The sequence below is a fragment of the Phialemonium atrogriseum genome (assembly GCF_030411735.1).
Source record: "Phialemonium atrogriseum strain 8032-3 unplaced genomic scaffold QBC33scaffold_7, whole genome shotgun sequence".
Lineage (NCBI taxonomy): Eukaryota > Fungi > Ascomycota > Sordariomycetes > Cephalothecales > Cephalothecaceae > Phialemonium > Phialemonium atrogriseum.
The window spans coordinates 73,287-88,556 of NW_026848144.1; the positions used below are offsets into that span (position 1 = coordinate 73,287).

Sequence of the window (15,270 nt, forward strand, 5' to 3'; positions counted from 1 at the left end):
CCTCCAATTCCCGTCGGGGCCCATACTAGTCGCGTGACCGCTTCACAAGCTCCGTGTCGTCGGAGAGAGGTCTCGGGTGGGGGCCGAGCCCCTGAAAGCAAAATCCACAGTCAACCCCATCAACAGTGGGAAAAAGGAAAAGAAAAGAAAAGATGCGTTGTCATCAGTACAACAAAGATAAAAAAGGAAAACGCTCCACTCCCCTCGCGCCATGTAAAGCGTCGTCCTTCATCTGCAGCCGAGTCGATGGCGGCGATAAAAGGGGTAGCTCGGCGAGTCGGTGACGGTGACGGTGAGAAAAGAGGGGACCCCGGGGGCGATTAAGACCTCATCTTTCTTTCCGAGAAAGAAACCACCCCTCTCCCCATCCAAACAGTCCCCCACCGCAAAACCCGACCCGACCCAAACAATTCGGCAGCAGCAGTGTAGACAAGACCTGGCGAAAGCACAAGCAACCCACAAAAATCACACCACCCCAACCTCATCCTCCTCCCCACGGGCAAACCCCCCTGCAGAACGCCGCCGAACCACGGCTGGAGGAGGCGGCGGCGGCGCAGACGCGCTCGCCGCCCGCTGCGCCTCCTTCCGCAGCCGGCGGTACCGGATGTTGGCCACCAGGGTGCTATTGGCGGCGATGACCCCCTCGCGCGACGAGGCGGCGGCGGCGCGGCGGCGGGACTGTCGCTTCTTCGGGCGGGGCGGTTTCGTTCCCGTTCCAGCTCCTGCGGCGGCGGCCGTGGCGGTCTTGGTCTTGCGAGGGGCCGCTTTGGCTGGCTTGCGCGTGGAGGCGGCTTTGGTTGCGGGCTTTGGCGGGGCGGCGGGCTTGGCCTTCGGCGGAGCGGGAGAGGCGGATTGGCGGTTGGGTGGTGGTGGCTGTTGTTGCGGCTCCGGCTCCGGAGCTGGCTGCGACCGCGGCTTCGGCTTCGGCTTCTGCTTCTGCTTCTGCCTCTGCTTCGGCTCCTTGTACGCGTACCGGTCTTGCAGCCGGAGGTTGGCAATGGTGTCACGGAGGACCCTCTTTGGCCGTGAGGTCCGGGCGTGGTGGATGCTCGGCGAGTACAACGAGCCGCTGGCCACCGACAGTTCGCGGACGGAGGGGGTGCGTGGGGCCCTGGAGGTACGGCGTCCAAAGAGGCGCGGAGTTGCCCGGCGGGGCGCGACCTCAATCGAGTCGAAGTAGCCCGAGTGGCCGTCCTGGTACGACACAGGGTCGGGATAGCTGGACGGCTCGCGTTGCGAGTATGGGCTGGGCCTGAATCCCTGCTGAGCAAGTTGGGAGGCTGGGCCAGGCGAACCGAATGCCGGGCTCTGGTCGACGAGAGAAGGTTGGCGATGGCGGCCGAATCTGTACTCCTGTCCCAAGGGCCTGGCCTGCGGCTTAGTCGGGTCCAAGTGCTCGACAGGGCCGCCAGGAAGGGGATTGCGGTAGTTAGAATCAAGCCAATATCCATCATGCATGACCCAATAACCTGGGGTTGCTTTTGGAAGGGGCCGACGATCTGCGCTTGCGCCCGCGCCTTCACAACAGGTTGTTGGCACTGCAGCTATGGCATTATCTTCTCCGCAGCTGCCAGTATCTGCGCCCAACCCTTGTTCATCGTCCTGGGCATAGTTAGACCTACCCTCGTCCTCGCTCCCGCCAAGCTCATGAAGAAACCCATTCGAGCTAGCCCTGTCATTATCAGGAACGGCAATCTTGGGAGCGTTTGGGAGGGGTTGCTGGAGGCGTTTCTCCTTCTTATCCTGTCCCTTCTCTTGCTGCCTTGCCCTGCATTCCTTGCAGGAGCAGTTGGAGCAGTAGCCATTGATGGCTTTGCGCGACCCAAGCTGGACGAAGGGGCGAGTGAAGAGGACGATATCGATACCTGTAGCCTTGTAGATCTCATGTACGAAGAGAACACAATCCATACAAGGCAGGTGGTCTAGATATATGGACGCCACCTTTCTGTCGTCGGGAAGATTGAGGCCTTTCAAGTCCCGCATGCGAGTCGGATCGTCAGACCCAAAGGCATATCGGATCTGCTTCATGACCCAGTACATGGTGAGTTTCTTTTCGCAGTGGCATGCATGCCACAGCCCATCCTCTCCATTGTCCCGCCAGAAACGTTGGAGTCTGAAGCCAAGAAAAGCACAAGCTTCCTTAACGAGTCGGGTGTAGGTGGCGTTTTCTAGAACACCAGGTATATGGTTATCGTGGGGGGACCAGCCGCTCACCGCACACATTTGCGGCTTTACACCCCTGCCAGAGGATATATAGGCCACGGTTGTGCGGGTCAGGTCCTGCTTGTATTTAACCAACCCAATAGGCTTCAGCACAATCAGCCGATTGTGTTCCTTGTAGAGCATTGGAAGAGAAGGGACCCGGTCCTGGTTGATTCTGCGAAAGGCTGAGGCGTCGGACAGAAACTTGAATATCTCTTCCCGGTTCCTCTGGAAGACTTGGGGGGTTGCAAGTGGTCGGAAGTGTGCCTTGTATCGGCGGAACAGTGATGTCGCAAAGGATCCTCGCTCGGCGTAATTGGCCGCGATCTTCCCCTTGTTGTCTTTTATGTCCACCTGGGCTCTCTTGCCAATGAGGGCAATCACGATCCGAACATGGCCGTAAAGTGAGGCCAACATGAGAGGCGTTGAGCCTGAGGCATTCTGAGCATCCAGGCAGGCTCTGTTAACAGTGATCAGGCGGTTGACTCGATTTAGATCGCCTTCCAAAACTGCCCGGTGGATGGCTGCGAGTCGCATATGCCTACTAGCCATCTTGCTGGGTCGGCGGTGAAGGAGCCTTGGAGATGTCGAGGTTTGGCTCCTCAGAATCGGTTAGCTTGGGGTAGGCTAGGGCAAGGGATAGATGTATATGTGTTAGGGAATCAAGAGATGCAGAGTAGGGGAAGGTATCAGCAGAAAAAGATATTCAACTCACCTAGCGGGGGTGCAAAATACTTCAGGAACGTCTGTTCGATAGACCTTTGAGAGGAAATCGGAAAGCGGATTGTGAAGTCTTCCGCGGTGAAAGATTTCTAGGCCACCAAGCAGCGTTGTGTGAATAAATACCGTTAAGTAGGGAAGAAGACTCGACCTTGTTAAGAGGCCTTGCTTCTGAACGAAGGATGGTGAAGACGGGGCGAGTGTGAGTTTAGGGTCTGAGGAGAAGGGAATGGAGCGCGCGAAGGTAGGCGAGGGGATATCAGGTTAGAGAGGAAAGAATTTGAGAGGACCGCGCGTGTGTGGAAGGAAGGTGATGAGTTTGAAGGAATGATGTTCACGTAGAAAGGAACGATGGCCTGAGGATCCTCAGCCGGCTGTCAAGGGCTGAGAGGGCTTCCACGCAAATACATTCACTAGTCGTCAGGCATCAAGTTGGTAGATGGCATACATTTCGGATTCCAGTAGGTGGAGGTGATGTCATGAAGAACAGCAGTGACCAGTCAAGCAAGCCAGTGATCCATTTTGAGACGCCTAACCGTGATGCTACCGGGAATCAAGAATCCGTTCTAGAAGAGAGCACATCTACTCCTCATCCTCATCCTCCTCCTCCTCAGCCTCGGCAACGGTCTGGGCAATACCTGTAGCATAGTTAGCGAAGGGTCTTTAAAGATGATATGTCCCACGAGCACACGTACGATCCAAATCCCGCTGACCGGACTGAGTGATGCGGCGGCCGCCTCTCTCCTCGTCCTTCTCGAGAACGTTGATCTTCTCCAGAGCCTGCATGGCCTTGCGGTCGACGCTTCCGCTGGCAGTGACGTGCTTCGAGGGCCTGGAACCACGGTTCTTGGCGGTGCCGTGGACCTTCTTCAACCGGCCAACACCGACGGTCTTGCGCAAGTAGACATGCCTGGCAATGGCAGCGGACCTCACATAGAACCAGTCAATGTTTTGGGGGGGGAGCTCCTTGGCAGGGCCGGTCTTGACGGTGTCAACCCAACCTGGAGGGGGGGTCGCGGTTAGGATCAACTTGCCAGCGACAGATGGGAGAGGACGACACAAGATCAAAACTTACCAGGGAGGGGCAGCTTGCCCTGTCGCTTCAAGAACGCAGCATAGGCGTTGATAAACTTGTGCGACTGCAATCAAAAAGACCATGAATTAGCATTATTCCGTCGTCAGAAGTCTTGCGACCCCCTCGCTCCTGCTCCCATGGTCTTCTTGTCTTGTCGTGCTCGGTGCCTCGCAGAAAAGTTTCGTCATGTTGCGCAGCGGGAAATAGAACCTACATCGACGTCGCGGACTCCGATACCTCCGGCCATTTTTGCGGTATTCGTTTGCGATTTGGTCGAGAGAGAGTTGAAATTCGATCGTGAGCGAGAGCGAGTGCGCAAAAGGACGATGTTGGTTTTTTCGGAGTGGGTCCGAGCTTAGGATGAAGCGTTGGAAAAATTAGGGCTGCAGCCCTTCGCCTTCAAAGCCTACAAAATGTGGCTCAGTGAATGAACGGCTGGCACCAGCTGGCGAGCGTAGGCTTCGACGCCGCCAATTGTCAGAAAGGATTCATGCGTGTTGAGCTGGCGACGAGTCGTCCTCCGTTTGCCAGTAGCCTTGACGGTGCAAATGGCATTGGGATCAAGTGATTTTAGAGCCCTCAACTTCGCCCTTCGAATCTATGGAGAGCACACTCTTGAGTGAGCTTGAAGCTGCTTCCAAACAAGCAGCCAGGCGTTTGTATCCCCCTCTTTCTTCGTCTTTCCCCGTCAAGATCTCAAGGCCGCGGCTGACTGGTTATACCTGGCCGAGACATCTCTACCACATCTCCACCGCATCTCTCTGCAGGTTCCACTGGAGATGATGCTATGAGGGGTTCAGGCCAGGACGACCGTGCTGGCACTGGAGCCTCGGACTCTTCAAGCCTCTCTCGGCTTGGAGTGTTCTTGAAGTTCTCAACATATATGCGATAACCTGTTGGTATCATATCCTTGTGGAAAGGGATACCATCTCTCCGCCCAAACGGGTGGATTTACCTGCGAGAAGCAGTTCGCCCAGGGTGTGGTCCTCATGACGATGGCTAGATTTGCATGCGCAAGGTTCTAAGCAGAGTACGGGATTAACATGGCCTTGTGCCTGCTTCACCGCGACGGAGCACAGTTTGCCTTCTGCTAATTATACATATGCACTTTCCAGAAGGTTGGGGAAAGTTGATAGCCGGCACCCAGCACCAAGTATGTACACTACCAGAGCAGAAATGGCAAAGGAACCGGTAAATGCCTGTTGGGTCTGGGCCATGCTATTTTGAGGAGTTCGGGTACGTACAACCCCAACAATGACAAACAGAGTACGTCGTGTGCTGTCCATGATGAAGCGGCCAAGAAGGTTCTTCCCGGTGTTCTCCCATGGGGCCCGGCTGTGGGGAGTGGGGATCCGCTTACGCCGGTTGCCATGCACTTCGAATCTCAGGCAAAATAGCAGAATACAACCAACCCCACGTGCTGACTCTTTAGCCGGGCGTTCATGATTAGCCAGGTGAAGATCTTCCCCAACTCAGGTACACACTAGCCAAGAGCCGCAAGGCCATGGATCCAGGTACAACCTGGAATCAGTGATTCCGTTACTCTAAATCGGCTCAATTTGCAAACGCGACCCCATGCATCGCGGACTCGAGGTCTCGATCTGACCCTCCTCCAGCGGGAAATCCTTTATTGCCAGTCACCCCATTTGCTGTTTACGGGTACTCCTTTATTCCCATGCAGGGGAGTCTCTGTTGTGATACCAGGGCAACCGAGCTGCCGGGTCATGTCCCCCATGTCGCGTAGGGACTAGGGGATTCAGGGAGCTGCCCGTTACGACGTAGGTCGAGGAGCCAAGCATCATGATGTTTACCCGCCGCCCCTCATCTTGGAATATCCGGAACGACCCTGGCTCCCCCCGCCCTGGGAGATTGGGGTAGACCATGGAGACTGGAGACGGTGACGGTGACATTGTAGGGTTACAGGGTGTATAAATAGCAGATCGGCGAACCAGTCCCGTCCCACGGTGCTGTAATTGGAGCTCATTCAAATCTTTGAGTCGGTTCCTCTTCCTCATCTCACACTCGTTTGTCTCACGCCATCATGCGTTTCTCATCTGTCCCCTCGGTCCTGCTGGCGGCATCGCTGCCGCTGGCGTCTGCCCAGCTCAACCACCACGCGAAGAAGGCCGGGCTCAAGTACTTTGGCGCCGCAACCGACTCCCCCGGGCAGCGCGAGCGTTCTGGTTATGAGGCCGAGTATGCCCAGTACGATGCCATCATGAGGGACACGAAGGAGTTCGGGCAGACAACTCCCACCAACGGCATGAAGGTGCGTCGTCATTGCCCATTGCCGAAAACATGATGGAATGTTACTAACCATGACACTATAGTGGCTGTTCACTGAGCCCCAACAGGGTGTCTTCAACTTCACCGAGGGCGAGATCGTCGCCTCGATCGCCGAGGAGAACGGCCAGATGCTCCGGTGCCACGCCCTTGTCTGGCACAGCCAGCTGGCGCCGTGGGTCGAGCAGAAGAAGGACTGGACGGCGGATACCCTCCGTGACGCCATAACCGAGCACATCACCCAGGTCGCGGGCCACTGGAAGGGAAGATGTTACGCCTGGGACGTTGTCAACGAGGCGCTCGAGGAGGACGGCAGCTACCGCAGCTCCGTCTTCTACGACACCCTCGGCGAGGATTTCATCAAGCACGCGTTCAAGGTCGCGTCCGAGGTCGACCCCGACGCCAAGCTGTACTACAACGACTACAACCTCGAGTCCCCCGGCGCCAAGAGCGAGGGCGCGAGGAGGATCGTGCAGATGCTCCAGGCTGAGGGCATCCGCATCGACGGCATCGGCATGCAGGCCCACCTCATCGCCCACCAGGCGCCGACCCTCGACCAGCACATCGCCGTCATCAAGTCGTACGCCGAGCTCGGCGTCGAGGTTGCGCTCACCGAGCTGGACGTCAGACTGCAGCTGCCCGTCAACGCCACCAACCTGGCTTGGCAGAAGGAGGCGTACAAGAACGTGAGCGAAACCATTTTTGTTTCCACACACAGCAATCCTCAAAATGTCATTTTGCTAATTCTCTGGCTTGATAGATCGTCGGAGCCTGCGTCCAGGTCGATGCCTGCATCGGCGTTACGATCTGGGACTTCTATGACCCCTTCAGCTGGGTTCCCGCCGTCTTCCCCGGCGAGGGTGCCCCTCTGCTCTGGTTCGAGGACTTCACAACCCATCCCGCCTACGATGGTGTCATGGAGGCGCTGATGAACAACACCTGCAAGCGCAAGGCCCGCCGGTCGGTCGGTGCTGGCGCGAGCAAGAAGCTGAACTGAGCTGCTGCCGCCGGCTGGATGACATGGAAGGTTATATAAGATGACTTATTGTATGTAATGTAGTGCCAACTGACAGAGTCGTTCCCGATATTTTGACGGACCCGACCCGTAGCCAAGGCCGTATAATATATATTATGATAAACTTTTTGAGACCAGGAGGATAACCAGCTCGCCCGATCGATCGTTCGCTGGTCGCTCGCTCATGTGTACGAGTATAGCGATTTGAAGATGGCTGGCACTGGTAAGGAGCCTCTGTCGGTAAATGGCAGCGTAAATGTCCTCGGAGGACCAAGGGCCAGGATGTCCCGACCGTATAGGGCCAGCAGAGCGCCGAGGATGAAGCTCACGAGGGCAATGGCCACAACGATTTCGAGTGTGAGGCCAGCAGCACCGCCGCCCTTCTGATTGTTCTTCGGTGCCAATGGCCCGACCATCTTCTTGATCGGCTCTACCTTTTCTCGCTTGCCGACCTCGAGGCCCTTCTTCATGGCAGGCAGTCCGTCCATGCTCCAAGAGTTCTTGAAGGCCCAGTATCTAGACAAATTACCCGAGGTGTTGGCTAGGTTCCCAGGCTGTCTGCCGGGGCGGGGACGACGAGGAACTAAACTCACCTCTCTACACTCTCATTCACATTGCCCGCCTTGAACTTCTCTTCCTTTTTCCGGAAATGGTCGTTAAGGATTTGGCGATGCGCCTTGAAATCGTAGTACGGGACGGAGAATCCGCACGAGGACCCAACCTGGTGGATATCGACTATGATGATCGATCGCGTGCCGGGAAGTGTCTCCACGTTATGATCTGACACGAAGGAACGGAACTCGCTGGACCCGTTCTCGAGCACTCGTCCTGCGGCCAGTTGTCAGATCCGGGGATAAACCCAGGCGGGCGTCAAGTCCCGGAGATGCCCCGCCGACCTGCCGGGAGGGATAGCCATAGGGCAAACCAAAAAAAAAAGGACAGACCAAAAAGCGATTGGAGTCATTCATGCTCACCTTTCCCCCACAGGCGGATGATCCTGGGCGGGCCGTCAAAGGCGTTGAACATGACGGTGATCCTCCCGTTCCCGGGCTCATGCAGGTGGGCAATGGTCTCGGAGCCGCTGCCGGTCAGCTCCATGTACCAGAACGTCTTTGGGTCAAGAACGCCAAAGTACTCGCCGCCCTTGGGCGAGACGTTGACGTGGCCGGAGCCCGAGAGCGGGGCCGTGGCCACGCAGAACATCTTCTGCTTCATGATCCATGCGATCTGGGACTCGGGGATGGTCTCGTAGAAGGCACCCATGTTTTTGAGGCAGTCACTGGTGCAGCCGTGGTGGCTTCGGTTCTTGGTTCTTGGTTCTTGGTGCTTGGGTTTTCTTGCGGTTTGGGGTGGAAAGAGAAGAATGATTCAACACGAATTACATACCCGTGAGTCATGTTGAGGTTGGGGTCGGGGTCGATTGTAGTTACGGGCGGGATGGGATGCCGATCTCGGGTTGACAACTGTCAGCAATCGGCCACTTACCTCTCCGTACATACCTAACCGTGGAAACTCGCGCAATTGGAGTCGGGGTCTTAAACTTTCGAAGAGTTCAACTTGAGAGTTAGGTATGTATGCAGCATGTATGTATTGCACCTATGTATGGGTCCATCTATATTGACAGTCTATCGAAGAAACAACATTGAGGCCTCTCCCCTTCTCCGTCATCTTTGGTCGGGAAAACACGCTCCAATCGCAGAAGATAATTTACACCTTCCGAACTTGACTGGAGCTCGTCGTTGCGTCCCATCGTGTTTGGCGCATTCGGCGCTTCGTGAAGAATCGGAAGAGGGGCTTGGCGAATGACAGAAAGATGTTGATGCCCTTTTCCAGGGTCCGAAACCTGTGGAACGAGACCAATTTAAGCTTGTTTCGCCTGGTGATCCTGAGCGATCCTGTTTATCCTGGTTCTGTATCAAGAGATCCTCCCTCGTTCGTTTGTCGTCTGGCGACAGCCGTCATGGGCGGATCGTCGGCAAAATTATGTGCCCCACAGGGGTCCAATGGATCAGCCACAGCGGCTTGTACACCTTAATCCGGGGGTTGGAGCGCACCAGCGCCCGGCCGTCGCGGCTGGCTGTAACAGGCACCGTTTCACATTGCTGTGCCTGATCTTCATGATTGCCAAAACAAGTTGGTTTAATTTTCAGGCCAAACAAATCCATCCCTTTTCCCTGGCTTTGGCCCGCAAATCTGGGACATGCGACCACGGTTCATCCTGCCTTTCCTGCTTCGCCACTGGATGCAATGCAGCCGCTCGCGCCCACCAGCGTCACCACTGCCGGCCTCATCGGGCACTTAGCACCCACATAGTAGGCCCGCACGAGGAGCGCAGGGGCAGCGGCCATGGAGCCATTCCCCCTACCTACCTGCCGAACCTTGTTCCCACGATGGAGGACTACGCAGGACAGAAGTTAAGTAGAGCATCTTCCCCGGATCGTCACGATCTGCCTCTGCGCCTCGCTCCCACCTTCCCTTCCTCCCTTCCGCTGCGCCATGAGATCGTGAATAGCTTCACTTTCGTAGTCTTCTTTCTCTTCTCTTCTCTTGCCTTGCCAGCTCTGCCTTTCTCTCCCTCCCTGCTGAGCAGGCTTTCCATTCCTTTGTACAGAATTGTCAGCTTTCGCTTCGCTTCGTTTCTATACGAACTCCATTTACCTTCACTTCGCACCACCCGCACTCATACACCATGGTTGCTATTCTCCCTTCGCTCCTTGCATACGCTGCGCTGGCAGCTGCAAGCGCAGCCGCCGACCGCCCGGCACCGCGGGCCGTGGACAAGCTTGACGACGCGGCAACTGCCGAGGCCCAGCAGAGGGACGACAACGCCACGAGGGCCTTCTCGGACGTTCAGATCAAGGCAAGTTAGCAAGCTCTTTAACGCTGTCTAGCTCAAAGTACCGAGCCCTAACCGTGGCTCCAGACCTCCGACGGCCGCTGTCTCTTCGTTGACAAGCTCTCTGGTGACTTCCGCGAAAACTTGACTCCGATCCAGGTCGGCACCTGTGGCGCAACAGGCGGCCAGGGATGGGATATCATTACGAGCGGGAAGCACAACAATGCCGCCAACTCGATGCTCGTCGTGAGCACTCTGACCCAGGCCTGCTTCAACTTCGACCCCCGAAGAGCTGGAGGAAACCAGGTCCTGCTCTTCTCCTGTGGCGGCCGAGCTGACGGAGGTTCGTGTTTCTAACTACGAGAGCCGTCGTCCAAACCTCCTTGCTAACCTCGTCTTGCGCAGGTGGCGAGGTCACAAACTCTCAGCTCTTCACCTTCGGTGGTGGAGCCGGGCCCCTGTCTTTCCAGCCCGAGAATGAACAGGGCTCATGCTTCACCGTCAATGGCAACGTCCTTGACATCGCCAAGTGCAATGCCGGCGACGCCAAGCAGTCCTTCACATTCGGCAGGGCTGCCGCTGCCGATGGCGGCAATGGAAACGGCAATGGCAATGGCAACGGTGACGGCAGTGGTGACAGCAACACACAGACCACGGCTGCTGCCGATACTCAAAACACGGCTACCGCCGATACCCAAAACACGGCTACTGCCGATGCCCAAAACACGGCTACCGCTGAGACGCAAGGCACTGCTACTGCCGATACGCAAAGTACGACTGCCGTCAACGCGCAAACCACCGCTGCGCCAAAGGCCACGACGTGTCCCGCAAAACCGAGAAAAAACAGGTTGAGGAAAAACAAGTCGAAATGCAACCAGCGCACAAGGACCGTCACCTTACCGGGCGTCGCCGCCGGTGCCGCGAGCTTCGACCCGGCCGACCTGCTACCCGCCTCGACGGCCGCGCCCGAAGCCGCGACGACCGCGGCGGCAGGCGGAGGAGGCGCGATCGCGACGGCGAGCCCGACGACGCCGGTGCCGGTCTCGGGGGCCCGCGGCACGCTCGACCCGACGGCGGCGGCCGAGGCCAACCGGCGCGACGGCACGGCCACGCGCGCCTTCAGCAACGTCGAGATCCGCGCCCCCAACGGCCAGTGCCTGTCCATCGACCCGACCGCCGGCGACTTCCGCCAGAACCTGATCCCCGTGGGCCTGGTCGACTGCGCCGGCACCCCCAACGAGAAGTGGGATGTCATCTCGGCGGGCGTGCACAACGATAGGCCCGAGTCGGCTCTTATCGTCAGCACTCTGGTGAGTTGTGTCCCCTCCCTGACTGGAACTCGGAGCGAGAGAGACTGATAAGCTGACAATGTATTTCCCTTACAGACTCAGGGCTGCATCAGCTTTGATGGCCGCAGACAACCGGGTGACACCGTTACGCTGTTTTCATGTGGTGGCCGCGCTGATGGAAGTGAGTTTTTTCTCCCTCCCTCCTCTTCTTCTCTCCAGTCACTAACAAACTCCCCCACCATAGGCGGAGAAACGAACACTGGCCAGCTGATGCCTTTCATCGGCGCCCTCAGCTTCGCCTTCGCCCCTGAGAGCGAGAATGGCAAGACATGCATCCTTCCCGGCGATGCTGGCCGGTTGGACTCCGGCCCCTGCCCCAAGGAGCTTGGGCCGGAGTTGTTCTCCATCTTCCCCGACTAAAAACGGAGTGTGTTGTGAGACCAGGACAGCTTGCGAGGGTCCGTTATTGTGCCTCTTGAGGCTGGTTCATGTACCATTAGCATGGACACCCTTTACCTTCTTACTGCTGTATATTGTATTAAATGCCTTAGCTTTATGTCTGTATGGATGCTGTTTCATTCTCCAATCCTTCTGTGTTGATAGATAGCCTGCTAGTGTTGTGCCAGTGGCTTGGTATCGATGCTGTCGATTGTAGGAGTTAGGCATGGGTGGTTGTCAAGGCAGCAAAGAATCGATATTTCCAGCCAGGTCTTCTTACCTTTGCAATCCGTTTCACCAAGGGCAGAGATACAATGTGTCTTAACAATATTTTATTGTTTTAAATATACACAATCAAATCAAAGCCTCATGCTAAACCTCCCCCCCCTTTCCACCCCTTTCCCCCTCAATCATCGTCATCATCATCATCATCGCTATCATCATCCCCCGAATCATCCCCACCACCCCCATCCCCCCCATCCGGCACGATCGCCTTCGCCGACGTGGACGCCACCATCGGCGCCCCCGCCATAGCCGCCCACGTCTCGAAGTCTGCGAACCGCGCGCCCGCCAGGTCTGCGTCGAAGTCGCCGAACCCGACGTCGTGGAACCCCAGGACGCCGTCTGGTTTCCCGGCGCCGCGCACCGCCGTGCCCGCCAGCGCCCAGCCCATCTCGGCGGTGCCCGCCGTGTCGGCGGCGCCGAGGCCCAGCGACGCGTCGAGGCACCCCTCGCACAGGAACGTGTACTTGAGGTGCGTCGCGTTGGCCGACGTGCCTGCCGCGATGGGGCGGGCGACGAACGACCCCGAGACCTCGGGCGGGTTGTCGTCCTCGTTGAAGGCTTGCCGGAACGACGAGATCACCCCGCCGGCCGTGGAGGCGTCGTTGGGGGAAGGCGTGGACGCCCACGCCGCCATCAGAAGGGGACCCTCCATGTCGCCTGTCAGGGACCAGCCGCCCCAGCCGGCGCCGGACTTGAGGGGGAACTCGAGCATGCCGATGAAGGAGTCGGTTGGGGTGGTGGGCAGGGCGATGCCGAAGGAGAAGGAGGTCTTGGCGCCAAAGAAGCGCTGGAAGGAGATGCCCGTGTCCGGGTCGGTGAAGAGGGCTGTCGTCTTGTCCTTGGAGGCCGCGGCGGCGGAGCGGGCTGATGAGAGGAGGAGTAGGACGAGTGGGTCAAGGAGGCTGAATCGCCTTTTAGGGCCTGCGTGATGTTGGCGGACCATCTTGATCTGGAGTGTAGGGTTGGCTTGGCCTGGGAGGAGGGACGAAGCCAACTGGGTAGTGCCCTGAGGCTGAAGGACACTGTTGTGGTGTGTGGTAGCCGGATGAACGGGAGATAATGCTCAGAGGGAGGCAAGATGGATGAGCTTGAGAGCCAACTTGATTACATTTGGGAGTCTTCATGTAGGGGGAGGAGGTAGTTGCCATTTATATCTGGGTTCTACTGAGCAATCCGACCCCTTCAAGGGGGAGGGAGGAAACGGTATCAACTGGCCTTACAGCCCTCAGCCCGTAGCCCCATACATGGTCCACGATACACTTGAGGAAGGCATTCTCAGGAATAGCTGAGACACCAGTTTCCTTGGTCTCTCCTCGAGAGCCGTTGCTGAGTCCAAAATAGGTACCCACCTTACTCAAAAGGGTAGTCCTTCCAAGTCGTCTGGGGCGCGGTGGAGTGTGCGGATCAGGCGACCTAACCAGCGGGCTGGGGCCAAAGCTGGCAATATCCTGGGAGCGATGCCCGAGAGGGAGATCCAAGCAAGTATTCGCGATGATGTCGCCGGCCGCTGACCAGTAAGCAGGAATGCGGGGTGGCCGTGTGCGGGACGCGCCCGGTCTTGAAACCCGCCAATTGTCACGGGCTGAGCGACAGAGTGCCTAGGGCGAATCGCGTTCTAAATTTAACCGTCTTCATCTTTCTAGCGAAGTCTCGCCCCAACTGTGCCATGGGTCAGGTGTTTCACCCACGAAATCGATTCGTCCACTCAGGGGAGCCACAGATAATCCTGGGTGTTCAATTGATCGAACATGATTGATCGATTCCCTTGCCCCCGTGTCTATCAATACAACCTCGCAGCTTAAAATTAATCCCTGGTTAGACGCTTGCGATTCTTCACGCCTTTTGCTCTCGCTTTTGTTTATTGTTTATTTCTTCTCCAGAACCCCCTGGTTGAGCCCCTCGGACAGGACTAAGTGTCCCGAGAGAACGCCCTTTGGTTCTTGGCGGTTCAGTCGAATATGGTCGGGCACACAATACAAGAGGAGCGATTCACTTGCACTTCATGATATAGAGCAGTCCTGCGCACTCGTCCCGTCATAAGCTCCATATTTAGGCACTGTCAAAGGAATCTGGGAATTCCTCAAAGTATAATCTCTATCGCGACGGTGTATCAGGAACTGATCTCTCAGTTGTAGCATGACACGAGACCCATGGTAATAAGCAGAATCTAGGGATTCCACTCGTATGTCTTACCAGCAACTTGGTCGAGTTTGTGTGCAACATGCACATGCGCATCGTGGCGACCGGGGAACCCTAGCCAGGGAGACCCAACGTAAAGCACAACCCCCTTTCCCAACCACCTCCCAAACCAGCACCCGGAAAGGTCTGATATTCCGACGTCCTCCCCACCAGTTCTGAATGCCACCTCAACGATGGAGACAGCGAATGTGTTTTCCAAGTCGAGGGTATCTATCGTAGCGACGCAACATCCTTCAGCCCGACAAGCTCTGAATCAGGGACACGTTGTCGCCCTTCAACAAGATTTGGCCTATAAAAAGTATCAGCCTCGTGTTATTTTGTCGACCATGAGACCTGGGGATTGTACCTAGTGACTTTCTTATCTCCTTATCATTGGTCTTGGTGACTAGCTTGACCTCGACTGCGTCGTCAATGACGAGGTTAAGGAACTCGTCAAAACCCTACGTCTGTATTAGCACAAGCCACATCAACACGCCCGGGAGGGAGGACTGACCCTGATCTTTCCTTCGATGCGCAGGGATAGCTGCTCATACAACCAGACGCTTACTGTAGCATTCTGTAGCCATTAGTACGTGACGACCGAGAAAATCATAGTCATATGATGTCCACTAAGGCAACGCGGTCCCGAAGGGTTTCGAGAAACATAAGGTCAAGCGGTTCCAGGCCGAGCAAGCGTATAGCACGACCCCCAATAGGTATGCTGGTGGGAGTGGCCTCTCGACGATCCTGGAGTCTACCGTCAATCGGCCTGCGAGCATTTTGTTGGTATTCTCTCGAGAGAGCTGTTGGGGGGGGGGGGGGGGGGGTCCACCCACACCCATGGGGTATTAGGCTGCTGCGTTAAACCAACCCCCACATGGGCTTTTCGCATGCAAAAACAGGACTGATAAAACGGTAAATTTTTGTTGGCTCGACGTTATTTTTCTCG

At 56.8% G+C, this 15,270-nt stretch overlaps 7 protein-coding genes across 7 annotated transcripts in view; 2 read left to right on the forward strand and 5 right to left on the reverse strand.

The window, feature by feature from the left end:
• Positions 1 to 13: 13 nt before the first annotated feature.
• QBC33DRAFT_605217 (uncharacterized protein) lies at positions 14 to 2,863 on the reverse strand. Its single transcript, XM_060432272.1, has one exon. It carries the CDS (start codon positions 2,752 to 2,754, stop codon positions 466 to 468), a length of 2,289 nt encoding a protein of 762 aa, XP_060285249.1. The 5' UTR covers positions 2,755 to 2,863; the 3' UTR covers positions 14 to 465.
• Positions 2,864 to 3,337: 474 nt separating this feature from the next.
• QBC33DRAFT_532023 (putative 40S ribosomal protein S19) lies at positions 3,338 to 4,365 on the reverse strand. The gene is made up of 4 exons (XM_060427350.1): positions 4,212 to 4,365; positions 3,998 to 4,061; positions 3,618 to 3,923; positions 3,338 to 3,560 (listed from the first exon to the last, which is right to left on the reverse strand). The coding sequence occupies exons 1-4, from the start codon at positions 4,242 to 4,244 to the stop codon at positions 3,505 to 3,507; spliced, it is 459 nt and encodes a 152-aa protein (XP_060285250.1). The 5' UTR covers positions 4,245 to 4,365; the 3' UTR covers positions 3,338 to 3,504.
• A 1,204-nt stretch (positions 4,366 to 5,569) lies between these two features.
• Positions 5,570 to 7,377, forward strand: QBC33DRAFT_338749 (glycoside hydrolase family 10 protein). The gene is made up of 3 exons (XM_060423734.1): positions 5,570 to 6,266; positions 6,328 to 6,966; positions 7,041 to 7,377. Exons 1-3 carry the CDS (start codon positions 6,039 to 6,041, stop codon positions 7,275 to 7,277), a joined length of 1,104 nt encoding a protein of 367 aa, XP_060285251.1. The 5' UTR covers positions 5,570 to 6,038; the 3' UTR covers positions 7,278 to 7,377.
• Positions 7,344 to 8,717, reverse strand: QBC33DRAFT_338718 (uncharacterized protein). Its single transcript, XM_060423733.1, has 3 exons — positions 8,270 to 8,717; positions 7,889 to 8,123; positions 7,344 to 7,811 (listed from the first exon to the last, which is right to left on the reverse strand). The coding sequence occupies exons 1-3, from the start codon at positions 8,556 to 8,558 to the stop codon at positions 7,478 to 7,480; spliced, it is 858 nt and encodes a 285-aa protein (XP_060285252.1). The 5' UTR covers positions 8,559 to 8,717; the 3' UTR covers positions 7,344 to 7,477.
• Positions 8,718 to 9,543: 826 nt separating this feature from the next.
• On the forward strand, positions 9,544 to 12,238 carry QBC33DRAFT_605249 (uncharacterized protein). The gene is made up of 5 exons (XM_060432273.1): positions 9,544 to 10,155; positions 10,219 to 10,474; positions 10,537 to 11,441; positions 11,517 to 11,601; positions 11,665 to 12,238. Exons 1-5 carry the CDS (start codon positions 9,985 to 9,987, stop codon positions 11,838 to 11,840), a joined length of 1,593 nt encoding a protein of 530 aa, XP_060285253.1. The 5' UTR covers positions 9,544 to 9,984; the 3' UTR covers positions 11,841 to 12,238.
• Positions 12,239 to 12,264: 26 nt separating this feature from the next.
• Positions 12,265 to 13,086, reverse strand: QBC33DRAFT_605251 (CBD9-like protein; the record flags this gene model as incomplete). Its single annotated transcript, XM_060432274.1, has 1 exon — positions 12,265 to 13,086. One exon carries the CDS (start codon positions 13,084 to 13,086, stop codon positions 12,265 to 12,267), a length of 822 nt encoding a protein of 273 aa, XP_060285254.1.
• Positions 13,087 to 14,538: 1,452 nt separating this feature from the next.
• QBC33DRAFT_338832 (uncharacterized protein) overlaps positions 14,539 to 15,270 on the reverse strand; it is a 1,375-nt gene continuing 643 nt past the window's right edge. Inside the window, exons 3-5 of the mRNA XM_060423735.1 lie at positions 14,836 to 14,898; positions 14,689 to 14,782; positions 14,539 to 14,631 (exon numbers count right to left, since the gene is read on the reverse strand). Coding sequence (XP_060285255.1) covers positions 14,576 to 14,631; positions 14,689 to 14,782; positions 14,836 to 14,898 — 213 coding nt within the window. The 3' untranslated portion in view covers positions 14,539 to 14,575. The remainder of the gene's footprint in view (positions 14,632 to 14,688; positions 14,783 to 14,835; positions 14,899 to 15,270) is intronic.